This window comes from Pelodiscus sinensis, chromosome 5 (genome assembly GCF_049634645.1).
Source record: "Pelodiscus sinensis isolate JC-2024 chromosome 5, ASM4963464v1, whole genome shotgun sequence".
Classification (NCBI taxonomy): Eukaryota; Metazoa; Chordata; order Testudines; family Trionychidae; genus Pelodiscus; species Pelodiscus sinensis.
Window position 1 is genome coordinate 63,595,375 of NC_134715.1, and position 27,728 is coordinate 63,623,102.

Sequence of the window (27,728 nt, forward strand, 5' to 3'; positions counted from 1 at the left end):
CACCCTTAACTCAAAATAAGCTACACAATTTGTGCTATGCAAATTGTGTAGCTTATTTCGAATGTATTTCAAAATAGCTTATTCCTTATTCTACACAGCACCAAATTTTGAAATAACTCACTATTCTAAAATCCTCCTTAACCCTCGTGGAACAAGGATTACCAGGATGTCAGAATAAGCCACTTGTTATTTGAAATCTATTTTGAAATAGTGGGCTGCTTCAATAGATGCAGATTAGCTATTTCAGGATACTGAAGTATCCCGAAATAGCTCAGGAGCATAGACATATCCTTTGAGAATCACGCATTTTCACAAAAAATCTTAGAGAAAACAGGGGACCAACTTCTGTTGATGCTACTCCATGTGAGTGAGGTTGGCAAAATATAGCTGACCAAGGCTGAGAGAGATATAGGATGTTTTTGCCTAACAATTGTTGTTCTAGTTTAGTATTTACTGAGTGCTGTCAGTGTGCTTGGCATTGCACAAAATTATTTTGTGGCAAACCGTCTCACTTCAGTGAATACTTGCAGTCTGATTCATATGTAGTAATATGACTGGATATGAAGTTGGTTTAGAATATTACATTGCTCACAAGCAATTAAGATTTCAGTGATTACTGGAGAAAAAGACTAGTCCAGTTCAACTCCTTTGCCGTATTTGAAATATTGTAGATTATACAGTAATTGCTTGATGATGAAGTATAATAAAGTATGCTAACTGAACATGTGTTCAGTTCAGAGATAGTTAAGGTTGTTTTTTAGCAAAGAGTTAAGCTGTTTTGTCTCTATATGAATATTTTTGTGCAAAGGAAGCTATTAGTACTAAATAGTCTAGGATTGTAATGGAAAATTTATTACAAAAGTTATCGTTCAGCACTAAAATGAAGGCCTTAAACAATTTATTAAAAGGACCACAATGCTGTGACTGTAAAAATGGACAATAGACATAGCATTATTTTTATAGCCAGAAAGTATCAGTATTCCAAAATGGAAGAATATCCATTATATACCCAAAGAATCTACAAAGCCCAAAATAACAAATAGGGTATCTGCTCCTGATCCTGTTGGAGCCAATGGATATTTTGCTACTGATTTAAGAGGCAACGGGATTAGATAAAGATTGAGGCCCAAATCTTACTTGAGTTACGTATTTTCACAAATAATCCTATAGGCTTTATGAGTAAGGTACATAGGAATTGGCTTGAGTGTACTGTGTGTCAGGTGTTAAAATAATATAAATCTACTACAGGTTGGACCTCTCTGGACCAACACCCTGGGGACCTGACCAATCCTGAATGAGGGAATTTACTGGTCCAGAGGAGGTTCCTTGTTACTAGCCCCCCCGCTCATCCCACCTCCCTCCCCTCTCCTCTGCCGGCTCTAGCTGCCCCCTGACGAGTTGCCATGCTTCTGTGGCCCCAGCAGCTGGGACTGCCACGCCCCTGGACCTGCTACCGGGGCTGCGGCAGCTGCCATGTCCCCCTGCCCTGCCTCCGCTACTGGGACTGCTGCAGTTACCACAACTCTGGCTCTGGCCCCGCTGCCGGGGCTGCTGCAGCTGCTATATCCCTGGCTCCAATACTGGGGCTGCCATGGCCCTGGCTGTGCTACCGGGGCTCTGGGCCCGGGCCTGGTCTCACTCCCAGTGACGCCAGACTCCAAGCCACCAGCCCTCTTAGTACTGGCACATTGTCTCCTAAAACTCAGAATACAGATCTTTGAGTTTGCTCTAGACAAGCATATCCTTAAGATGATCTGACCCGTTAACTTTGAATGTTGCTTTCCAATTAAGCTTTTCTGGCCTTGGATCTAAATATCTGTTCACAGCTGCTACAAATTGATTTATTCTCTGGGGAGAGTGAGGGATGCTGACCAAACACCAGAGAACAGCAGTTTCTGATTTAGATAGTTGTACTAAACAATCTGTTTTCTGCTTATTTGCTTGTTTTACCATCCACACAAGTTTTAGAGCTAATGGGTTTACTTTTACATTTTATATAATATAAGAAATAGAGGACACAATCGTATTTTAGATATAGCTGGAAGTACTGACCATTATTAAGACTGCCTCATGCTTTCTATTATAAGACATTTTGACTTATTTAGTAACTTTGCTGAACTTCAAGCATTTGGGCTGAAATTTTCCATGCTGGGTGTCTCCCTCAGACTGATATTTTTTTTAATATCAGCCAATATGGTCTAGCTGTTTCTAAGAATGAGGTAGAGGGGGAAAAAAGATGTAATTTTGCCCAAGTTGGAAATTAGTGACTTTTCTTCTCAACATCTGTCTTGACCCTAAGTTTTGGAACAGGACTTTAAAAAACCACTCACATGCCAGATTTCATCACGGATGTGCCTTTTGCCGTGCCTTTGAAAATTGGGCCAAATTTGGTCAAGTGATTAAACCTTAGAAAAATCCATTAGCACATGCTCAGTAGAAAACTCTTAGGCTATGTCTAAACTACATCCATCTTCCAAAAGAGGGATGTAAATTAGACAGATTGAAATTGCAAATGAAGCCGGGATTTGAATTTCCCATGCTCATTTGCATAATGGCGGCCACATGTTTTCGAAAACGGGTATTTTGAAAATCAAACCACTGTCTAAATGAAGTTCTTTCGAAAAAAACCCTTTTTCGAAAGAGCCTGTAAACCTCATTTTTGAGGAGTATAGGATCTTTTGAAGAAGGGGGTTTTTGAAAGAACGCGTGGCTGCCATTATGCAAATGAAGTGTCGGAAATTCAAATCCCGGCTTCATTTGCAATTTTGATCTGTCTAATTTACATCCCTCTTTCAAAAGAGAGATGTAGTTTAGACATGCCCTTAGATTTTTAGCAGCTGAATTCCTTGCAGATTCTATCTGCACCTTGGACATGGACCAAACCAGAGCTGAACAGGATTTTCCCTGCCGTTGTAGATCTGGATAGTTTTGGCTATGCTAGTTGTAGGTCCAGTTACTTTCACAGGTAGCATAGAGACACTCGATTCTGTGCTCTCAGAATCTGTTGGGCCTAGACAGCCTGGAAGAGGAAGCTGCCTGATTTGAATAGAGAAGGGCAAGAACTGAACTGTAGAAGAAGAATGGGGACTAGTGGGACGAGAAGCCTGAGGGGTGTGTATGGAAGCTGGAAATGGGAATAGAAGAGGGAAACTGAGAAATGAGATGTGGTGGGAGGTTGTGGTATGCTGGGCAGGGAAACTGACACTGAAAAACAGTGCAGCAGGGAAGAAAAATGTGAAGAATGAGGGGAGATGGATTAGATGAAGAACTTAGGTGTGGGGCAAGAATTGGCACTAACTGAGCAAAGACACTGAGGCGAAGAGTGGGGATGTGTGTATGGATGTTGATATTGGGGGTGGAGCCTAGAGAGAGAGATTGGGATAGGAAGCCAGTAAAGATTCAGGGTGATAGTAGGATTGCCAAATGTCCAGTTTTAGACCAGAATACCTGGTCAAAAAGAGATCTTGGTGGCTCCAGTAAACACTACTGACTGGGCCGCTAAGTCTGGTCAGTAGTGCAGTGGGACCCTAGGGCTAAGGCAGGCTACCTCCCCTTCCTGGTTCTGTCTGGCTCCCAGAAGCAGCCACGAGGCCCCTGCAGCCCATAGAAGCAGAATGGCTCCATGAGCTGTCCTTGCCTTGAACACCACTTCTGCCACTCCCATTGACTGGGAGCTGTGACCAATGATTTCTGTGGGAGTAGCCTCTGTAATCCTGCCTTCATATCAGGGTTTGAATAGTGTGTAGTAAATAAGACCTAGGACAAACATTGAAGAATGAGGAGAAAACAATTAAGGAATAGCTGTTCATTAACCGAGTACTTGTATGATCTGTGCACTGAATGTAATCTGAATTTAGATTGTAAAGGCAATGCTCATTCTGGCATTTTCTAACTTTTGGGTGTCTAGACTGGCAAGATTTTTTGCAAAAGCAATTGCTTTTGCGCAAAATCTTGCCGCCTGTCTACACTGGCTGTGAGTATTTGCGCAAGAGCACTGACTTTGTACTGTACAAAATCAGTGGTTCTTGCACAAATACTCCAACGCTCCCACTCAGGGATAAGCCCTCTTGCACAAGTATTCTTGCGCAAGAGGGCTAGTGTAGACAGCCAAGTTAATTTCTTGCGCAAGAAAGCCCGATGGCTAAAATGGCCATCGGCGCTTTCTTGCGCAAGAGAGCGTCTACACTGGCACTGATGCTATTGCGCAAAAGCAAATATTTTGCGCAAAGGCACATGCCAGTATAGATGCTATCTTGCGCAAATACTTTTAATGGAAAAACTTTTCCGTTAAAAGTATTTGTTCAAAATCATGTCAGTCTAGACGCAGCCTTTGAATTCTTGACTTTGAAGCATTAATAATGGTCTTTCAATTTTTTGTGTTTGACTTCAACAGGTTGGGTGGTTGAAGGAGTCAGTGAAGAAAGAAAGTGAAACTCATGAAATATAATTTATTTTTCATACTTCTTCAGAAGTGTGCTGGAGACTTTCTAGATAAAGTTTGTATTTCAGGAGTTTAAGGGAAAGAGCGAGAGAGCTAACTTTTGTTTAATTCACTCCCGGAAGTGTTCTTGAAAATCTGGACAAAGTCCCTGCCCCAAGTAGTTCATGATTTGGGGCCCTAATCCGTCAGTGGTTTAGGTATTTGCTTAACATTATTCTGTAAGTAATCCCATTGTTTTCAATAGGACCATACTGTGTTCTGCAGAAGTGCAAGGAACCACATACCAAGTTTGGGTAGAGAGAGACATGCTAGTTCTGCTTGAGCCAGCATGTAAAAATAATGTAGCCAGTTGTAGTGTGTGCATCTCAGGACAGTTGCCTGAGTCCAATCTGCCCTAAGTACAAACTTGAGCAATTGACTAGAACCACTGCTTGTGCTACCTTCAGCTACTCTGCTAGGACTGGCCTTAAGGGTGGGCAAACTGAGCCCTTGCCCATGGTGCCACAGCCAGAGGGTGAGTGGCAACTGGGCATGTTGCTGGGCAAAGGGAGTGAAGGGTACAGGCAGGGGGGGCAGAGTGGCAGGACATACTGGAAATGCAGGACTGCAGTTGAGGGCACAGGTGAGAGGAAAATGCAAAGGTTGGGATGAAGGGGGCACGGTGCAGAGTTTAGGGGGAAAGAGGGCACAATGCAGGGGCTAGTGGTAAAGAGAGCAGGGGTTGGGGAGCTCATGGATACCAGGGAAAATAGGTGGTGCTATGCCCTCCAGAGTCAGGGTACCAAAACACAAGTTCACCCAGATTGCCATTTTCCCTAAGGCCAAACTTGTCACTGCTATTTTTAGCAATCTACATTGAACAGAAGTAGTTTGTGTGTCGTCACTGAGAAGTGTGTACTCAGCTGAAGCATAAAGAGGGTCCTACCAAATTCATGGCCACAAAAAAATGCATCAGGGACCACAAAATCTGGTCTTTTATGTACTTTTGGCCTATACAATACAGCTGTCACCAGTGTTCCTTAAACTGGAAGTCCCATCCCAAAGGGGATTAAAGGGCGATTGAAAGACTTTTGTTGGAGGGTTGTGGTACTGCCACCTTTACTTCTGTGCTGCCTTAAAGCTGGGTGGCTGGAGAGCAGTGTCTGTTGGCCAGGTGTCTAATTCTGGAGACAGTGCCCCACCATGTCATCCTTACTTGCGTCCTGCTGTCTTCCAAGCTGGGCTGCTGGCCAGCAGCCACTGTTGTCAGGCCAGCCAGCTCTGAAGGCAGTGCCACTGCCAGAAGCAGGGCAAAAGGAAGAGTGGTAATACTGTTAGCCTGTAACAATAACCTTGCAACTGCTCCCACAATCTCCATTTGGGTCAGGACTCTAGTTTTACTTGACAGTGACATTTCAGATTTAAACATCAGAAATCATGAAATGTACTGTTTTAAAATCCAGTGACTGTGAAATTGACCCAAATGGACTATGAATTTGGTAGGTCCCTAAGAATAAACATACAGAGCTTGGTGAAGAATTGATGCCTAAGCAGCAGACACATAGAGGAGGAGATGGTGTGACAAAAATGATGGAGCAGTTTATTGGTGGGGGCTGGGGAGAGCTTGTTAATATTTTTTGTGGTGGAAGAGAGTCTCTATAACTCTGCTCCAGTGAATTATGTAGTGAGACAGGGTCAAAGAAGTAGAGCACCATCACCTGTTTTGTTTATTATTCGTACTCTAGCATTGTTAGGATTGTTGGGTTTGTAACATATTCAGCATTTTGGAGAAAAGTGAAAATGCTGCAGGTTGGGGATTTTGTTGTTGCCACTGCTGTTGTGTTCCTTTGGTTGGTTTCCTTCCAGCTTATGCTGTCTGTCTCTTTGGCTATGTGTTGGTTTCTTTGGAAACGGCTGTAGGAAGAATTTTGATTGATTTATTGTGTTGTCATGTGGATTGTCAGAATTGTGAGTGTTTTGGAGTGGTGGTGATATATCTATGATTCCTGCTCCCCCAGTTTAGAGTGATTTTTTTTTTAATTGTGAAACCAGAAACAAGATATGCTGAATATTGTGATGGGTGTTCTTTAAAAAAATGTAAGCTAGAGAGATAATACGTTTATGCTTTAGAAAATCCTTCTTCACATAAATAGAACATTATTTAATAAACCAGGACAATAATTTCTATTCATGGGAGGAAGGATTTTCTAAAGTATACATTTATTATCTCTCTAGCTTACATTTTTCTAGAACACCCATACTTGTGATATCTAAATGCTGTTGAGTTGTTATAAATGGCACAGAGTTTTAAAACTTAATTTTGAATCAGTAATTTAATTGTGAAGCAGATCTTGTCTTGAATCTATAAAACAAGTTTACTTGATCTTGTGCTTATGTACACACACCATATATTTTTGTTTTACTCTGTCTACTGCAACAGGTATAGAAGATCTATTTCTATGTGTTTGTCACAGGTGTATGTCTGGGTCTCTCTTACCTGGGTCAGAATTCCATGAGGAAAGCTGTCCTCAAGCTTTCTAGTGGTTGGTGCTGTCTTAATGTTTCTGGTGGTGCTGAGGTCAGGAGCAGATTGTCTGCTGAAGGCTCCGAGTGACGTCAGTGCGTACCTTGCTGGGAGAGTTAATCTCCCACTGGCAAGAGAGTGAGACAGTCTAATAATCATCTCACTGAGGAGATTGGCACATTTGGGATCACACACTGTACAGTGTTTTCCAATGACTACAAAACAACTGGCAAATATCATGATTATTAACACTCTCACAATATATGTGTATGTATCAATCTATTTCATGTATTTAAGACCATTCTGTTTTGTGTTTGGGATCCACAGCAACTAGAAAGAAAATTAATGTTCCAAAGGTAGGTATGTCTTTTTATATCTGTGTATAGAACTAGATTTGATTAACAGGACACTAAACCAAATCTGTTTTTCTTAAAATTAGTAAAGTACAATTTGTGAACTAAACAAGTGACTAGTAAAATGTTAGAACAAATACCACATAGTGTAATGTAAAATAGTAGAAGTTAGCTTTTTGTTCTGATCATAGCGCACAAGCTCCCTCTGTAGAATATTGTATTTGTTAATAGATACAGCCCACCAGTCCAAAATGTCATACTGATAAAGACAAGTTGTCATATTCTAGCATTTCTTTGATGGTTTTGATATAAAAGTTCTCTGATTCCTCTTTGAGAGTTCATTGCTGATCAAGGAAACTATGCTGAAAGAAGAAAAATATTCACTAAATTTGTCAGGCTTATTTCTGAGCTGATGTAACATGCTCTTCACAGGCTTTTATTGTTACTGACAAACTGAATTTCTGGTAAATTAACTTTTATGGAATATTACAGCCAAATTTTTAGTAACATTTGCTCATTTTGAGGTCTCAACCATATGAAGTTAAAGGCAGCTGTCAGTCCTTTTAAGTTGGATCCTCTGAAATTGAGGCATACAAAATAAATGAGTATTTCTGAAAACATTGACATGAATTGATGTTTGATACTGAATGTGGTATGGGGCAGCAAGGTACCACCTACAACTCCGTCGCAGTGTTAATTGCATTAACTGGAAGGTTATCTACCTATAATAGCATCACACCAGAGCAACACTCATCACTCTTTTTAGACTCACACTGATGGACTCAGATAAGCTAGAATGACAGCTAGACGTGACTATACACGTCTTTTCTTGTAGCCAGAGTTATATAGTCACAAAAAATACACTAATTACTGCAGCAAAGACAAGGGGCTCTTTTAATTAACCCAGATTTGATTATCAGAATTACAGCCCACCAGCCTCACATTTGTGTGTCCTGCTCCTATTCCCTAAACTTCCACCACCAGAAGAAGTTCTGTCTAAAGCTTGAAAGCAGCTGTCTGAGTCTCATGAAGAGAAGTCCAATAAAATCTGTTACATCAGCCACTTCTTAGGTATCTCCAATAGCAAGCAGCTTGAAGGTAGATCACACATATAACTTTCCAATACTAAGCCTACAGAAACTAGACACTGAAGTTTAAGAAAATGAACCAGGTGCTAATTAATGTTCAGTCCAGTCTGATTTTATGTGTTATGACTGTGACTCTGACTTATTATGACTCTACACCACCGAGGAATAGACGCATGTGAATGTTCGCACGCTAAGGAAGAAGGGACAATCTCTTTTGCCTGGGAAGTAGTTAGCGCATACCAGACTTTTGAGGGCTCTGTTGTAAAATAAAGACAGCATCTTCAGCAACCCTTTCAAAAGTCAGTGTTAAATGTAGCACCATCACGAGATTTGAACAGCAGAAACTCCCAGCTACCTACCCCTCTTCTCCTCCACCCTCCTTCCCAAGGAAATTTGTAAAAGGAGGAGGAGTTTGTGAAGGAAAAATCTCACCTTAGTTTACAGTTTGAGAAGCTACTGCAGGGTCGGAATCACTCTAGCGGGAGGAGGAGGGGATTAAGTGAATACAGGGGTCTTTTTATCGTTTTATTTTTATTCATGTTTTCTTTCTCCAGGTTGATCAGCTAAAAGGCAGCTTTGCGTGCTGATCTGTTCTCTGGCTTTATAGAGAGAGAAAGGCAAAACCACCACCCACCAACCACTCACACTCCCTGACTGCGACTAACTGAGCGCTCAAGCTGAATTGTACAAGGTAGCAGATTGAAAACAAGGGAGGAAGAGTGGAGCTGTGTCTGCTGCTTCTACGGAAACTTTCTTTGCAAATAACCGTTTACAACTCTCCTTCGGAACCACGTGAAAGAAGAAGAAGAAGAAAAAAAGCAAAGCCGGACTGCCTGGAGCTGCTGGTTGCAAGCTGAAATTTTATGTCGCATTCGCCTTCTTCTGTTTTAACTTTCCTTCTGGAACTGCCTCCCAGCCCTTTGGCTGGACTGCGGAGATCAATGGACCTTTTATATCTCCTGCTGCCCGTATTTACACAAACTATGGGCGCTTAAGCTCCCTCCACCCCCGCTCACGGGGCGAACGCTGCGCGGCGGCAGCCGAGGGAGAAAGGCACTTCTTCAGAGACAAGGGGGACACGTTGCTGGGATTCCTGCTCCTCCCGGATTCTCCTCGGGCTCCTCCGCTGCTCGGCGTTGACCTGTGTGGTGTTTTATCCGATTCCCACAAGCTCCCCCCCTCCTCCGCCCCGCGCCCGTCCTTTAAAACAAATACCATGCGTTGCTCCTCTCTGGAGAGAGCTCTATGGAGAGAGAGGCACCCCGTGAGCGCGCCTGTGTTTTCCTAAGACTATCAAGAGAGCAGATCACAAGCAGCCCGGATCCTGACCCTGATTGTATGAATAAGTAAGCAGGATGCTGACGATTGTGTTAGTTGCCTCTAAGGTTTTTATAAGCTGGGCGGGAGGGGGGAGAGCAGAGACACCGCGCGGGGAGGGGGGAGAGGGGAAGCCCTTGCACTTTCTCCGCGCTCCCTTCAGAGCGGCTTCCCATCCCCGTAGGGCGCTGAGGTCTGCGAGAGGGGGAATCCTGTCAGCCCCGCTTCTCTCTCTCTCTCTCTCTCTTTCTCTCTCCGTGTGGCAGTTTGCCGATGTGCACACCGGATCCATCTTCCCGCAGCAGCACCGGGTCAGCAGAGCGCGCGGGAGGAGGCAGCCGGCAGCAAGGATCCTGCCTGCCCCGGAGCCCTGGCAGCAGCGGGCAGCGCCTTGCGGCGGGAGGAAAGTTTGGCTGCGGGCTGACAGCGGCGAGAAGGCGCCCTGACAGGCGAGCTCCCTAGTGGGAATTCGCCCCCCGGCGCCAGCCCACCCGGCAACTTCTCCCGGCACGGGGAGGAGGTGGAGAAGGGGCAGCGCCTCTCTCCTCCTCTATGGTGCGCCCATAGGGCTGGGGACACCTACAGCCCACAGCATCTCAGCCGAGCCTTTAGGTGGAGAAGAAACCGCCTCCCTCCATCCCTTGCCTTGCTGTGTCAGTCCAGCGTGGACAGCGGCTCAGGCCTCCTGGTTCTTCGCTGCCCCGTCGCCCCACCACTGTGGTAGGGAGGAGGAAAATGCTTTGCTGGAGGGTGGCGTTGTGGCTGGCTGGGTTGACTGCCTGGGGGAAGCTCTCCTCCTGCTCTGCCCTTGATTATGACTACACTTACGATTTCCATGAGGAGGATAAAGCTGAGGCGATAGATTATAAGGATCCGTGTAAAGCTGGTAAGTGACTTCCAAGGCTAACACGCCCCCCCCCACCCCATCCTTCCCTCTTGTCTGGTTTTTTTTTTTTTTTTTGCTTTCCGATGTGTGTGTAAACTGGGGAGCTCACCTGCTTCCTCCTCCCTGGGGGGGAAAGGGCAATAGGACTAGCGAAGGGGAAGTGCGGAGTTGGCCTCCAGTGCTTTGCTGTGTCACACGCTGGGATTTCTACGGACCTGCTTTCTCAGGACTTAGTTTCCACTTTCCTTGCACTTTGCGACTGTGCTTGGACGGCAAAGTGCTTGGAGTGCACTTTTCCGCACATGTTTTGTTTGCTCCTCTGCCATGATTTATTAGAAAGCCTTGAGTGAATCCCAGAATTGGGCTCATTTCCCTGCTCCCCAGGAGGCGTTTCCAGACACTGCAGCCTTGGGGTTGGATAGACAGGGAACCTGTCTGGAGACTAATGGCCACAACCTCACTCCTTATTGTAGCGCTCTCAGAATAACTGGTCCACGGGCTGATCACCCCGCCCTCCACGCTTATATTTATTTACAGCGCCAGAGAGTTCCTACTTCCTCCCAGCTGCAGCCCCTGGACGGGGGAGCAGCTGAGAAGAACTTGCACGTTCCAAAGGGCACTTGAAATAAGGAAAGGGACCGAGTCCAGTGCATTAGCCCTAGCGCGCGCCTCGCCCTGCCTTCCTTGCACAGTCACTACTGCCCTTTGAAGTCAGGAAGAATGTTGGCCGCCCAGGAAGGCAGGATCGGGCCTCACATACCGCGGTCTAGGTTTGTTGGCTTCTGCTAGAGCGCCCGGCAGCAGCAGCAGCAGCAGTAGCAAGCTCTCTCGGCTGCTGATTGCACATGCTGAAGGCTGCCACCACGTGAGGAGAGTTCCACTGGTCCCCTCATCCTCCTGACTGGCTGGATCTCTCAGTCCCCCCCCCCCCCCCCCAGCCCCAACCTGTTTCTTGAACCATTGTCTTTCTTTCCTTGTTTACAGCCAGCACTCAGGTTGAGCGATTACTAGAAGCCTTGATCTTGTGATTCCCTCGATCTTGCACCAGAGAGCCACCTCCAGTGGGGCGGCCTCTTTCCCCCCATCCTCGGCTACCAGTTGAAAGTGTCTCCCGGCTTTCCATCACAGTTATGCCGGGCTTTTAATTAAAGAGCAGCTCTTTTTGTGGATTGACTTTGATGGTCCCCTGGATGGTCTCTTCAGACAGTTTCTCTATGTGTATTTATGCCAATGCTTACACAGACAGAGCTGGAGAGGAGAGTGAATAGGAGGGGTGTGAGGATTCCTACATTTAAATCACATTCATTGACTGTATTCATTTTACAGTCTGCTAGTATTTGTTGTGGTTATTCAGACTTTGACAGTGTAGAGAAGTTGGTAGCCACAGCCAAATAAAAATCTGGGCTGCCTCTGTTCCTTTTACTGATTTGTTTCTAGTGTCTATGGAAATAATCTTCTTCCTTTATGTCCAATTCGATTTTTTGTAATTTTCCTTTGTAAAGGGAACACTTGTTTTTGTATAATATTTGCTGGCGAAGTGACATTGTTTTAGGTCCTTTAGGTGGCTTTGAGTAAAATAGTATTGGATCCAATCCTACTTCCATTAAAGTTAATCGCAAAATTCTCAGGACTACTCTACACTAGAACAGGCAGGTGGGCTTAAAGTACACCAGCCAGCTAAGTAAAACATGTAGCTGAATTCAGCTTGCCTTAAGACGAGCCACTGCCATGTCAACACTGTGGTTGGTGGATGGGAGCACATGCTCTCATGGGATTCCCTTCCTTCTTACAGAATGAGGAGTACAGGACGTGGGACAGGACGTGGGACGGGTCTGCCCTCAGCATTTGATTTGGGGATCTATACTATACCCACTAAATTGAATGCTAGAAAATTGACCACTGGAAGATTGTTCTTCTCTGTAGTATAGAAATGGCCTCAGTGACTTTGGGGGGACCAGAGCAAGCTTCGTTGCTTAAATGAAAGAGTGTACCTTTTTACTTGCAAAATTTGTTATGGACACTTATTCTAAGTCATGGAGATTCACATCAGCCTCGGTTTAAAATAAGTGTTAGTTTTGTAGCTGTCTCCTTTTGCATTAATTAGTTATTCTATATCCTGAAATCTAGTTCAGCCAAAGGTTGTGTTCTCTATGTGTAAGTGGGTTTGCTGAATTTGAAGAGAATGTGGTGAACATTTATGTCAAATATGCAGACACTGTGTTTTTCTAATCACAAAAATATTCCTTTCTGAAGTGTGAATTGCTAAGTATTCTTTGGTTAGAGCTGAGGAATGTACAAGTTCAAAAATAGCAGACTCAATAGCAAACAAATTTTAATTTATTCCAATTAAAAACATTCAAGGAACTTCGTATAAAGAGGAAGTTACTTACCTTCTGGCCACAACTGATTTGAACTCTTTTGAAGTTTTCAAAAACAGGTTTTGAGTGATATCTCATTCATTTTTTATTTCATATGAAATGTTTTTGTCTACACTTCACTATTTGTGAAGTGAAATACTTGTAGGGTTTTTTGTACTTTTTGTTCATTTTATAAAATTATACATGGGTGAGTTTTAAACAAGTATTGCATGTAGGAAACAAAAGGAGATGTGAATGCAAGCTCTCTTTTTTTTCCATTTTGTGTTCATTTTGAGAAGACAGAATTAGAAGTGACTATTTGATTCCAATTTAATATTTCATGTAACATCTGCCATATATACAGTTTTTTATGATGTTTAAAAATGACCCATGCTCCTCCTTATGAGAGAACTTTTCCTTGGATGCTCAGATAATACAGTGACGAGAACCATGGAACTACTGAAATAGATAGATGCATGGTAGATTTACATGTGTCTAGTTCCCATTAATCTTAAACAGAATCACTTCCATATTTCTCTACATGTTGAATAGCCCTTTAGTTTTTGAATGTACAGTAACTTTGTTCTTCACACCCATAGGTAAAATCCATCAGACTATTTCCATAGTAAGGTCCCACTCAGTATAAGGAAGGGTGGCAGAGTCAGGGTTTACACATGGAAGTATGGGACTTAACTTTCACATCCAGTTTTGTGTAGATGTGCCATGGATGAAGCAACAGGATATAACAAGATAACCTCCTCTAGGAAACATATTCATTGCAAGTATGTATATTAGGTATAATTAAGGCCAATATTAGCTTTTTTGCTAGACCTTCAGTGACTAACTATAACAAAGAATGCAGTTATTTTACATAAATGTTTATGATGAGAACAGTTATGTCCCATACTCAAATGGATTTTTGCTCACGTTTTTATATGAGGAAACACCATAAAACATCTATCAGTTACATAGTAACATGCTCCAGACATTGAGGAATTAAATTGAGGTTTTAGGAGAACTAATAGATTGACATACTGTTATAATTTGTGGGAATTAATTCAAAAGTTAGGGTTCTTTTTGTAAAACAAGGACAAAGGGAGGAAAAGAGGGACATAAGATAAATAAAAGCACTTTACAACTGCCTTTTAGCTGGAAGATGTGCTGATCGCGGGGACTTAGTGTGTCACATAAAATTTACATTTTACCACAATTAAGGTTTCCTTAGCTGCATGTTTGATTTTAAAAATAAGTGTGCATTTCCATTCTGCTTTTCTCCCAGCTATTTTCTTATGAATAGCTGCTCACTATTTTCCAAAGAATATATAGGAAAACGACCATAATTTCATGCTACAATGCACAAGGTAAAGCAGATTGTCAGGTGTCATCAATTGTCATAGGTCCATTGAAGTTAATCCTTCCCCTCCATGTCTTTTTATGGGCTCTCTACTTACTACAGTATCAGAAACATCAGGAGGAGGCAATATACTCTTAAGAAAGTGTGTAAAGAAATGTACTGAAAACCCACTAGTGAGAGGTCAATGGTTTTTGTTTTTTGAATGTCTGTATGTGAATCTTCATGCAGATGTAATTTCTTTCCAGGGAAGCAGGAAGAATGGGAGACACTGCTAGCTAGATTCATGTTCTTCCAAGATTGGTGTGGTGCAAAATGCTACAGAAACAGGAAGAATACCCCACACAGTACCCCTGCCCTATGACACCATGACTTCAACTTAATGAAAGCAGAAATACACACACCGCAAATTCTGCAAATATCTGTGAAAAGGGCCTGGGTTTCTAGGGAGAAATCGTGTCAGTGACTGTTAGCTCATGTGCATTTATGGCCCTAACTTCAGATATTACATGTGAAGAAACTATAGCATTGCTTTGTTCTGTGCATCCTGAAAACCCTAAGAGGAATCAATGGCAGGAGGCCCTGGGAAAAAGGAATGTTGACAATCCTGGGTTATGAGTGGAGTATGATGCTGTAAGGAAGCCATGATAAGATTGTGATTTGTGTGGTTGATAGTGTTTCCCTACTAACCTATATAGCCTTTGAATGAATTTTGATTCATGACATTTCTTCTGACAAGCACTGTGGCATGCAGAAACAGTGAGATGTGATGTTGCATGGTTTCTCTGCTTTTGAGACCTCACATATTTCCTTGTGTTTTGCCACAGGAGAGGAGCATATCACCCTTAGTGTTTATCATGGTAAATTTCAAAGGCGCATTTTGATTTCAGCTTCCAAATCTGGTTAGATGAAAGGTGAAATACTGAGATAGTCTTCATAACTATAGCTTCAGTAATCCTATAAAGAATCTAGGAATGTTCATCTTATAACAAGAAACTTTGTGTACATGGGATGTTACTCCAGAAGTAGTCCAATAGAGAGCAATAAAGGGCACTATCCGCCTAATCAAATCTGATTATTTAAAAGTTTTTCTCAGGAGTCCTGTTTGTTGTTTTTCTTTTGGCTAGTTAGACAGTAGAAGTATATTGGAAAAAAAAACCCAGCCACAGTTTACAACAAGCACACCAGATAATGTGGGTTACTCACATTCAGTACGTCTAGACAGCAGAGATATTTTGGGATACCACCCGTTATTTAGAAATAGATTTTGAAATAACGGTCATGGTGTTCTGGCATCCCTGTAACCCTCATTCCATGAGAGTTAAGGGATGTCTCGAAATAGTATGTTATTTCGAAATACAATCGAAATAAGCTATGCAATTTGTGTAGCGAAAATTGCGTAGTTTATTCCGAGATAAGGGCACTGTCTAGACATACCCTCAGTGCCTGTATAACTTGCTTTGGTATTGGGCAACCAAGAAGGTGTGTTCTGTTGTTTTTACCAATGAAAATAGCAAGAAATAATATAAAGAAGAATAATTATCTTTACAGATGGGTATTTTTGGGAAGTTAATGATGATGAGAGTGGATGGTTAACCATAGTGTGCATAGAGCAGGTAGGACTAGGGGTGATGGTCTAGTGATCTAAGCATGAGAATCAATAATTACTAAATTACTTACTCCAAAAATTACCTAGATTACTGTTTCCAGTGCTGACTTCTTTAAGGTCTTAAGCAAGCCACTTGATTTCTTTGCTTCCCTTTTTAAAAATCTGGAAAATGAGGATGATGTGAAGCAAGGTGGAAAGCTTGATACTGTAGTGTTTTTGGAAAGTGTGTGGAACATGAAAAGCATGAAAAAAAGAAATACTAGAATTATTATTATAACGTCATCAGTAACTCCACAGCGTAGCTTTTGTCTGATGTCATAACACCTTTTGCAAATGTAGTTTTTTGAAATTATGAAACATACTCTGGCTGGAAGGCTGTTAGACTGTGCCTCATATTCTGGCATACATGGCTTTGTTTTTCCTGTGCTGTAAACACTCTAATATGCTCTTGGATGATTGGGAAGTTACATGTTTGAATGAATTGTGTAATTAGTACAAGGGAGCTTTTTCTCTGTATATTTAAGTTCTGTGAGAGAAGTCCTGCACAGTACACTAAACACTTTATTGAAAGAATGTAATGCTCATAATATATGCCAGATCTACAGAATTAGAGTCAGAAGTCCTTTATTTTTGCATCAAAAACAGTGATATTCTCCCATATTTAGGTTCTCAGATCTGATCTGGTTTCACTTTGATTAACAAAATTAATTCCACCAACCTAAAAGAGGCTGTGTGGAGACCTGAAAAGCCTGGTCTCTCAACTGTGCTGGCAATGCTCCACCGGGAGTCTCACTGCCTCATAGGCTTCCAGGTTTCCTACAGACTTTCTCTGCCTCCCCAGTACCCTGTTCCCTGTCAGGGAACGGGAGTCCACCTGCTGGGGTTTCTTGGCCCCCTCACACCCTGCTTGCTTCCCACCAGGAGCTGAGCAGTCTTGTAAATTATCAGAAGGGTATAAGCCGTGTTAGTCTGAATCTGCAAAAGCACAGGGTTCCTTGTCGCTTTGCAGTCTTGGAACCATGAAATTAGTGAAACAGCTAACATTCCCAGGCAGGCACAGGGGGTGTGGGAGCCACCAGAGCTTCTTATCTCCCTGTTCCCCATCAGGAGCAGGGTGTAGCCATCCAGGCTTCTCTCCCTGGCTCCTAGTTGGGAGCTGAGCGCTCTCCCATCAACTCTAGTACTCCAGCTCCCCAAGAAGAGTAAGGTGAATTGGTGTGAGAGTGTCTCTTATCAGTCCAGTGAATACACAGTGGAAAGTCAAGTTGTTATCTTGACTTCAGTTATGTTATTCATGAAGCTGGAGTAGCGTGACTTAGGTGAACCAGTAGTGCAGACAAGGCTTTACATCCACAGGACAAGGATGTAATGCAGACACTGACATAATTAGGTTGACCTGTGTAGTGTAGATGAGATCTTAGTTTCACATTCAGATCACTATCTACAGGAGCCTGATTTTGAATATGCCTACACCAGTGTAAAACAAGAGAGATTCTATTGAAATAAGTGATGTCACTTCACTAGTTATAAACTAATGAAAATAAGGCTTATAATAAGTTGTGCAAAGTTCTAGTGAAATGGCACTTCATAGAAGGGACACTGTAGATTACGTTGTTAAACCTATCCGGAGTGGGGAGAAGATTCAGGGAGTATTCAAGAGCAGAATTGTTTCCGGTCTGCTTTAGTCTTAGTGATATAGCTGCTTTTACCAAATTAAAAATTAAAAGAACCCTTGTGTACACAGTTTTTTCAAAAAATGGAACACATTTGACAGTGTGTCTTATGGGCCTCTTTCTATTTAGGATTGTACCGTTTTCCTCCCCTTCCATTCTTGATCACAGAAAACCTCCGTTTACATTTGCATTACAACTCTGTTGCAACTATAGCAACTGCTTACATAGAAAAGTAACACTAGAAAGTATTTTGATATTTTTAGCTCTCTCTTGGTTTAATGTTGTTCTTTGTGAAGAAAGTTATCACATTGTCAATTTAGGCTCCCTGTTTTATCTCCACCTCTCATCTGCTCTTATCTGTTTTGTCCCTTTCTCTCCCAATGTTTTCTTCTACAGACTTTTCTGTTGCTTGTTCCCCCTTTCGCCATGCTCAGGTTTCCCTTTCCATTGGTGACTTTCTCTCAGTTTGTGCTGCCCAACCACCTTGTCCTCTTCTCCCCTTGTTTCCCTTGACAAACTGCCAACATCTTCCATTTCCTATCACCCTGCTCCTGGAACAAAAGACAGGACTATGTAGCACTTTGAAGACTAACAAGATGGTTTATTAGGTGATGAGCTTTCATGGGCCAGACCCACTTCCTCAGATCAATATGTGGAAGAAAATCGGCACAACCATATATACCAAAGTGATACAATCAAAACAAAGTGAATGCATGTGAAATTGACAAATCAAATTTTAGAACAGAGTGGGAGTGAGGGGGGAAGGTAAGTTTCTGTGAGGTAGTGACATAGGGGTGATAATAGGGGAAGTTTCTGTGAGGTAATGACATTAGGGGTGATAATTGGGGAAGCTGGGATTTTCTTGTCTTGCGTGTGGCTAGCAGCTCTGCTTCCCAGGGATTGCTCCTGTTTTCTCGTTAGCTCATATGTAACATTGTCTGCTAGTACAGGCAGCTACGCTGGCTCCTCATCTTTGTTTCACCTAAATTTATAGTCCTGCTTTCTTTGCAATGAAGAGACCAAAAACAATTTGAAAACAAGGAGGAGGAGGAGAAGATAGTATGTCATTAGTCAACTCTCTGAGGTCCTGAAGGACACCATCCAATGCACTGTGGACTGCAAGTGTTTAAGAGACAGCAGTTTGATTATGACTCTTCCTACATTTACCATACTTACTCATACAAATCATTCTGTTTTGTTTAAATGGGATGATGTGCATAGGTAGGAGTTTGCAGATTTAAACCAAGTGAATTCCTGGATCTGAGCCTTGTGTCTTTGACATAGGTTCAAGAGAGGCATTTAAGCACAAGCTCTCATAGAGGATAGGATACCAAAATGCAGGCTTGTGGGTTTTTTCTCTTCAATATTTAAAAACACAAATTGCCATGATTAAAAGAGCCAGAAATCAATTTTGCTCTAAATAGCTACTGGAATCTTCTTTTCTTGAGGTATGTGAAGAATGATGCCTAAGGGGTGAACTTTGTGCATGTGTAACTGGGCACGTTATGTTGTTAAGATGAAGTCTTTTGACAACAGGACTAATAATTGAATGCATCATTAATTTTGAAATGTTTCTATTAGCACCAATGCTTTAAATTGTTACAGAACAATTTTATTTCACAAGGCTCCAAATCATGTGAATGTATAAATGCTATTATTTACTATTCCTGTGTTGCTTGCAACAGAGCTACAGATTTAAAAAATATTTTTTTTCCTAAATGTAAATGTTATGTAAATGTTTTGAGGGGCTTAATTTAAAATAGATGTAAATCAGACTTAAAAAAATATACTGACTGGGGGAAAAAAAGTTTTACCTTTGATGGAGTGTATTTATAAGTGTCTGTCCTAAATTGTGACAGAATATCTGTAATTTCACTCATCCTGAGGGTTCAGAGATTCCTTTGGTGATTTTTCTGACATGTTACTGACACATTTTGTGCTTTTAAAATGCCTTAAAGAATAATAAGCACTGAAAGTGTTGTCTAATCAATAAGGAATCTTCAAGGATACCAACATTAAGCAATAAAATATTAATTGTAAAATAAATTTTCATTGCAATTGAGAACACAAATCTGAGACTTTAAAAAGTTGCTGTCCTTTGTGGGTTTAATGTATAGTTAGGCCCTGAAACTTCACAGATGGAGTCCCTGTACCCAGATGGCACTAATGGGTTTACACTTTGGTAGTTTTCTTTATAGGAGTGGGGCCTTTCCTTGTAGTTTAAAGTACCAGATTATAGAACAGAGGGTGAGGCATGGAAACAGAATTAGAATAATATAATTAGGCTATCTCTACACAGCAGCGTTATTTCAGAATAACTGCCATTACTCACAAATAAAATAGTCTGCATCTACACTACGAGCAGTTGTTTCAACATATTGTTGAAAATAATGTCAAGCTGGAGGACTTCTTACTCCGATTCCTGTAACCCTCATTTTATGAATAAGGGAAGTTGGAGGAAGAGTGCTCTTCCTCAGACTTCCTGCTGTGTCGACAGTGCCAAAAGCCGAAATAAGCTATTTTGACTTAAGCTACACAATTGACATAGCTGAAGTTGTGTAGCTTATTTTGGCTTTAGGTGTAGATGTGCTCTTAAAGCAAGGGTGGACAATAATTTTTATGGGGAGGGCCTCTCCAAGAATTTGGAAAGTGGTCAAGGGCGGCACTCTTCCAGGATATTAATGGAGGAAGTGCAGGATCCAGGATGGAGCTTGGGGTAAGGGAGGGAGATTGGGTGAAGGAGGTAGTTGTGACCTGAGGCACTGGTGTGGGCTGCAGGGGTTTGAATTGTGACCTAGGCAGGAAATTGGGTACAAGAGGGAGTGCAGGGATTTGGCTTGTGAGCTAGGCAGGAGGGGATTGGGGTGCCAGATGTGGAAGGGGATATGGGTACAGGAGGGGGTAGAGGATTAAGGTATGTGGTGTAGAGGGCAGGAGTGGGGGAGGCGGTAGAGGGTTGGGGAAGGGAGGGACTGGGGTGCTAGAGGCAGGCTCTACCAGGAGACTTACCAGCCAGTACCAGTTCCTGAATCAGCTTCCCTGCCTGCCTTGACCCGGCACAGGCTGCAGCCATGTGCTTTGGTGACTGTCTGTTATTGAAACAGAAAGCTCCCTTTGGCCAGTTTCTGTCCAGAAACTGGCCCATGGGATTATGCTGACGGCAGGAGCAGCTCTTAAAGCTTTTCCCCCTCCCCTCTGGGCTCACAGGCTACGTCTAGACTACAGGCTTCTTTCGGAAGAAGCTTTTTTCGAAAGAGATCTTCCGGAAAAAATCTTCCGAAGTAGAGCATCCACACTGCAATGGCTACCAGGGCACCTGTGCTTTTTCCTCTTTCCTCTTCTTCCAAAAGAACTCCCTCTTCCCCGTCCACACATGCCTTTTTGTGAAAAAGCTCTTTCATAAAAAGGCTTCTTCCTCATAGAATGAGGATTACCAATGTCAGAAAAACCCCTCTGTTTCTTGCAGAAGAATGCAATTGCAGTGTGGATGTTCCTCAAATTTTGTTGGAAAAATGGCCATTTTTCTGACAAAACTCTGCAGTGTAGATATACCCACAGATTTTAAAGAAAAAATTCCCCACAGCCATGTTTCTGAGCGGTGTGCTGGTGGGGTGAGGCAAGTGGGGAGCCTACCTAAGTGGGGAATAACACAAATGGACCACTTTGCTAATGTTAAAAACAATACATCCTTATAACATCTTTTAACTATGATCAAACAAAAAAAGTCAATTTATAACAACTTTAGATCATTGAGAATATTTTTAAGATGTTAGGCACTTTTCTAATTTTTAGTTTTTGGACCCAATCCTGCAATAAGATGAATGGGAACTTTGTGTAAGTGAGAACCTGCAGATCCTGTAAGATTTCCTACTGTCCATTGCAAATTAATTAATAGAACAAAGAAGCTCAATTTTGAATAAGGCACAGTAATGCCAAAGCTTCTGCATATTCCCATATGATGTCCTCAAATAAGAGATGAAAGGAATTTCAGATGGTCCTTACATAATATCAAAGTTTATTTTAGCAGTTTACTAACATAAGACATTTATATTTGGTTTCATAAAAAGTCGTTTTAGAACAACTCAGTGGGTGTGAGAACATGATGATGATGAACTGCCCAATTTTGCCATCTGGTAAAAATTCCCTTATTGCATTTATAATAAAAATTTGCATACATTTTCACAAGTACCCATCAAAAAGATTTTTTTTTCTTTCTCGTTGATGCTTTAGTTTTATTCTTTGGCTCACTTTTATTTATAGGAGAACTTTTATCTGCTTACTGGCATAGGTGATTAAGCCAATAATTAATGTTTATTTTTTCCATAATTAATATACTTCATAATGCATAATCCTAGTGAAAGTACAGGGTACTGGAGCACAAACAGATATGTTAGGATTTTTTACTTTTATGGACTGGGGAATCCTCTTAACCCTTTCTCCAAAGGATCAAGACCAGCAAAGAGGATGAGGTGTTTCAGTGTTGCCATCCTATTACAGATATTCCATCATTCTTTCTGTTATGTTAATACTTTTTGGTACCAGTTTCTAAGTATTATATACTTTACTTGTCATCAGGTTTTCTAAAACACACAGATATTCAAGAGAAAATCATACTGGATGAAATTCTGGAGTCTTCATTCAGTTATAACTCATATAGCATGATGATGAGTGTGGTGTGAAAACCATTAGAATCTTTACCATTTTTGCCTGAATAAGGACTAAGAAAACAATAGCTACACCTACCACTACTTTTGAGGACAGATTCTTATGTCCACTCATTACTCACGATGATCAGTATTTTATTTTGCAAAAAGTCTTTTAAAATTTAAAGAAGTCCTGAGTAAGCATCTTGGGGTTCATTCATCAGAAACTTGCATTCCAAATACATGTTGTCTCATGCATTTGATTTCTTTTAAATGAAATCACATAAAAGAAGGCTATCCCTGTTTCCAGATGCCATTACCATAATTTAAAAATACCATGTAATAACTTTTACAAACCCAACAGGCACTATCTCCTGACAGCAGAAACACATTACAAACCATATCAAAATCTTGCTTGCCATCAAATACCCAAAATACACCCTGCCCAACCACTGGTCTTTGGAATAGCAGAGGATAGCACATGTTATACCTTACTTAAAATACAGATGATCTGGAGAATTTATAGACATCTATACCTGTGAAGTGATTGAAACAATAATTAAAAGTAGAGTAGCAAAACACATGAAAGCTAATGGGGTCTAATTAGCATGGTTTTGGTAAAGGAAAACTGCTTTAAATGTGCTATGATAATAAAAGACATGATTTATTTATACATTCAAAAAGCAAAGACCCTAACAAGATGCTACTAATGAAGGAAAGTAGCCATGGATGAGAGGCGAAGTATTGCCATGAATCAAAAACTGGTCGAGATAGAAAATGAAGTGTAGGAATTATATGGACAATTTTTATTGTGCATAAAGTTAACAAAGTGGTGCCTCAAGATTCTTTACTCCATTAAATGTTGTTTAGTAGCAATTTATTAATGATCTGATGGGCAGGTGAATGAAGTAATACAATCTGCAGATAACACCAACTCGTTTAGGTTGGTCAGGACTAGAGGGGGCTGTAAGGAACATGAGAAGGAGAATGGTCACAATTATGGCAAATGGACTTTATTGTTGATAAATGAAAAGTAATATACGTCAGAGGGGGAAAGTAACCTGCTCAGGTGTCTTAGAGTTCTAAATTACCGGTATCATCTCAGAAAAGGGACTTGGGCATCATTGCTGACAGTTCCATGGTGACACAGTTCAATGTGCAGCTATGGACAATAAAGCTAAAAAAGTGATAGGACAGAGAAGAATATGGAGAATATAATTCATATATGATATTCAACCCATTTCAAAATCCTTTTAGTCAGTCTGTTTTTTAGGATTTTTAAACTTCAAGACTTTTTCCCCTTTAAATTTTCTTACGAGCGTGTTGTTAGCTATAATCATACCCATGATCCTTATCAGATAAGAATTACATATCATACCTGATAATGGTTTAGTGGGAGAAGACCTGAGTGAAGGAAATGCATTGCTCTTGAGGGGTGAAGGCTTACTGTCTGTGGAAGAAGCAGTGGGCAGTGCTTCCTAGCACTTACAGGTACGCTGATATAATGTTTTTATTTTGTGGACTAATTTTTAAAATTTGCCCTACATGCTCAGGGTTTAGCTGATTGCCATATTTGGGGTCGGGAAGGAATTTTCCTCCAGGGTAGATTGGCAGAGGCCCTGGAGGTTTTTTGCCTTCCTCTGTAGCATGGGGTACAGATCACAGCTAGAGGATTCTCTGCATCTTGGGGTCTTCAAAGTATTTGAAGGCTTCAATATCTGAGATATAGATGAGAGGATTATTCTAGGAGGGGTGGGTGAGATTTTGTGGCCTGCACTGTGCAGGGGGTCAGACTAGGTGATAATGGCCCCTTCTGACCTTAAAGTCTAAGCCTATGCATATAGTTTTGTATGTGCAGGCTTTTGGGGGTACAGTCATTGGATGTAGAAACTGGGGAATTGCAAGTGGAAATGGAGAGGTTATTTTACCTTCTATTTGGCACTGATGTGACCACTCTGTTAATTTGTGGAGTCTGAAATTCAAGAAGGGCCTTTATAAAATGGAGAGAGCTCAGACAAGAGCCATGAGAATGACTGGAAAACATGCCTTACAATGATACACTCAAGGGGCTCAATCAATTTTGTTGAATAAAGAAAAGTTAAGGTGTGACTTTATTAGTGTACGGGGAACAAATATTGAGTAACAGGCTCTTCAATGTAGAAGAGAAAGTTATAACATGATCTAAGAGCTTACTCCTTATTTCAGACCAGAAATAAGGAGTAAACTTTTAACAGTGTGAGTAGCCATGGGAACAACTTACCGAGGGTTATTCATTGTACATTCTCTATCAGTGATATATAGAAAAACATTTAATCTTTTTTTTAAAGATGTGCTCTAGTTCTATGATCCGTGATCAGACTAGATGATCACAGTGGTCTGTTCTGGCCTTGGAAACTAGGGAAGTATGAAAACCTGGCCCAAGAGATACCTATGATATTGGAACCTCTGCAGTTATACAGGCGAGCTTAAATCCTGAGATATCACATATGGGTATAATAGGTGAGAGATATCTCTGTGTTAGAGAAAAATGCAAAAGATTTTCAAGTTATTTCCATGATCTGTGCACAGAGCCAATTGATGTAATTATGAATTCTTCAGCTTGGATGAATTAAATTTGATTACATTTTTCTTTTCCTTAGTTCGTCCACATATAAATGAAAAATCTCCATTAAACTACTTTTGGGTCGTGATATAAAACTCTTATTCATAGATAGCGTGTTTATGCTGACTTTTCAGATATTCCTTTTGGGCCTGGGTATGCACAGGAACTCCAAAGGTTTCCTGAATTATTTGGAAAGACTTGTTTATAAATGTAAACGTTTCTTGCGTCTTTCCTGAACATGAAAAGGCTGAGTTTAAAGGCCATGAGGGAAAACAACAAAATATAACACACGCAAAACATTATGAGTTGTATGCGAAAGAAATTGCTGTGTATAGAAAGAAACATCCTTAAATCATATTCTCAGCTGTACAGCTTCCCATTGCACAGCATCATTGACTTTAGTGGAGCTATTCTAGTTTACACTGGCAGAGAATTTCCTCCTTATCTTCTAAAAACGAGAAATTAGTTTCTGTAAAAATCAGTAAGATTGCCACAAGTTTTAAGATGAAATATGCAAATGCTAAAGAATCAAAGATACTTTCTCCCATTAATATGTGCTAATATTCTAATTTTTTAGTGTTTTTTTTTTTTTGGCCAGGCTTTCCTGTCCTGGATATCAAGGAGGCACTGTCTTGATCCTGTTGGCAGTGCTCCAAAGTGGTGCTGTTAGCTTCCCCAGGAGACCCTTCTATCACCTTCAGATTCTGTTTGCTTGTTTGAAAGGGAAGGAGTCTATGTGGGAAACTGGTTATGTACTTTTACAAACTGGACATATGAAACAGCCAATATCTTTGACATGTAAATTTCTTTGTTAAACCAGGCTGATGTGCAAAGTTAGAATGGTGTTTGTAGGGGTTTATTTTATTTGTTGCTAATGATACTTGGTCCTAGTTATAAAAAATGAGCAGTTTCAATTTGCATTTCAAATGGCGATTGAATCATTTTCTGTTATTCCCATAGTTAAGATTGTAATCTACTGGTTCTTTATAGCTTGACATTTAACTAAATTAAAATATATCGACAATATTTCCAATCAACCTTGTGGATATTTTGCCTTTAGTGTGGCGTAGTGCTCCATATTTTCCACACATTCCATGAATATAACTAGGAAGTCTACATATAGAAGTCTACATATGCATGCATCCTAGTGCAAGGCCAAGGAATATCAGGCTATAGGTTCACAGCTCCTAGACTCATGATCACCTCAAAATATTAGCTTTCTTTTGAAAAAGTGTAAGTTCCTAGCCCTCATGGTATTAAGGAAAAACGTGCAAATTTGACCTGAATTTAACCAGTGAAGTATCATTTGCCTGAGTTTACAGACAGCCTGAAATACCAACTCTTGAGTGGTGCGAACCCAAAAATGATATGGGACTTCTGCATCTACCCCAGTGTATGGGATTAATACTAGGGGATCAGTAATGGAGGATCGTCTGCTTGGTGGTCTTCCATTCTCCAGAGAAAAGGGCCCTAACTGCCATTCATGGGAGGAGAAGGAGGCTTTTTTTTTTTTTACCGCTGCCTCTGTGGAAGAGGAGATAGGTGCCTTTCCATCACCATTCTTAGGCTTGCTGTGCACCACCTACTAATGAAGTATAACTTTATTGCTCAAGAATGTGGAAAATCATATGGTACCAACCTAGCCCCCAGTGCTATGTTGACAGAAAGGCTTCTTCTGTTGACATAGCCATTGGTGCTTAGGGAGGTGAAATACATATACTGATGGGAGAAGCTCTCCTATTGTTTAGGTGGCATCTTCCTTAAGTGCTACATCTGTGCAGCTGCACTAATGCAGCTGTGTTATGGCAGCACTATAAATGTAGACAAGCCTTTATAATGAAGATGTAGCCACAGCAAGGAGGCATGGCCATGAGAAACCCCATGCTGTTGTGTGCTATGATGTGAGATTATCTGAGTCTGGCTCTTGAGCAGATCATACAGTGGAGATTTATCTGCAGTACAGTGATTTGCAGTAGCCATCAGAGAAGTGAAATTTGTCCTTATTTATTAAAAAAAAAAGTAAATTCTTTACAAAACTGAAATTTGATCACCTTTTCAATTAATTTGAAAATATGAACACAGTCAAATAAATGTCTGCCAGTCTATATGCTGCTGGCCACTGCAGGCAGTCAAGATAGTACACCACCAGATTCTCCTCCGGGTCCAGTGCAATCCCATTGAAGACCTTGTCTTGCTCCCTATTAAGTTTATGAAACTACTGTCATTAATTTTAATAGAAGCAGAATTTAACTCTGCAGAATCTGACCCACTGCCTGACTGCCTTAACTATAGAGCAGTGGTAAAATAAAATATTAATTTATGTCCAACACAGAAGATTTCATTTTTTAAAAAAATTTATGGCAGGGATGGGGAACCTTTTTTGGATTGGGGGCCACTGACCCACAGAAAATCAGTTGGGGACCACACAAGTGAGAAGCAAAAAAACTCCTCCAAATCTCCCACTCCTCACTGATGTGGCCCCCAAATTGGATAGGGGTTCAGGATCTGGATCGGAGGTGGGGTGCAGGTGTGGCTGAGGGTGTGAGGTCAGGGTGGGAGGCAGGGTGCAGCAGCAGGCTGGCAGTAGGGTGTCTGGCCAGGGAGAGGGATGAGAGCAAGAGAAGGTACAGTGTGTAGCCAGGAGGGAGAGTGCAGGAGCAAGGGTGGGTTCAGGATCAGGGTGGGGGTAGGTGTCTGGCCAGGAGGGAGGGTGCAGGAGTAGGCTGGGGGAAGGTGTTTAATCAGGGAGAGGGTGCAGGAGTAGGCTGGGGCAAGGTGTCTAACCAGTGGAGAGGGTGCAGGAGAAGGCTGGGGATGTGGGGTCTTAGTGGGAGAAGGAGAGGAAGGAAAGGGGGGAGGCAGTGAAGGAGCTGGGTGGGGGTGTGGGATCTGAGCATGAGGGGAT

At 41.5% G+C, this 27,728-nt stretch overlaps 1 protein-coding gene across 6 annotated transcripts in view; it reads left to right on the forward strand.

The window, feature by feature from the left end:
* TLL1 (tolloid like 1) overlaps positions 1-27,728 on the forward strand; it is a 397,022-nt gene that overhangs the window by 169,040 nt on the left and 200,254 nt on the right. For 3 of the 6 annotated variants that reach the window (XM_075930164.1, XM_075930162.1, XM_075930163.1), the window contains 2 exons: positions 8,940-9,731; positions 9,969-10,588. In XM_075930164.1, the coding sequence (XP_075786279.1) occupies positions 10,438-10,588 (151 nt within the window). In that variant the 5' untranslated portion in view covers positions 8,940-9,731; positions 9,969-10,437. Of the gene's footprint in view, positions 1-8,780; positions 9,732-9,968; positions 10,589-27,728 lie in introns of those variants that run through there. The other 3 variants (XM_006111701.4, XM_075930165.1, XM_075930161.1) reach the window with 3 other exon arrangements.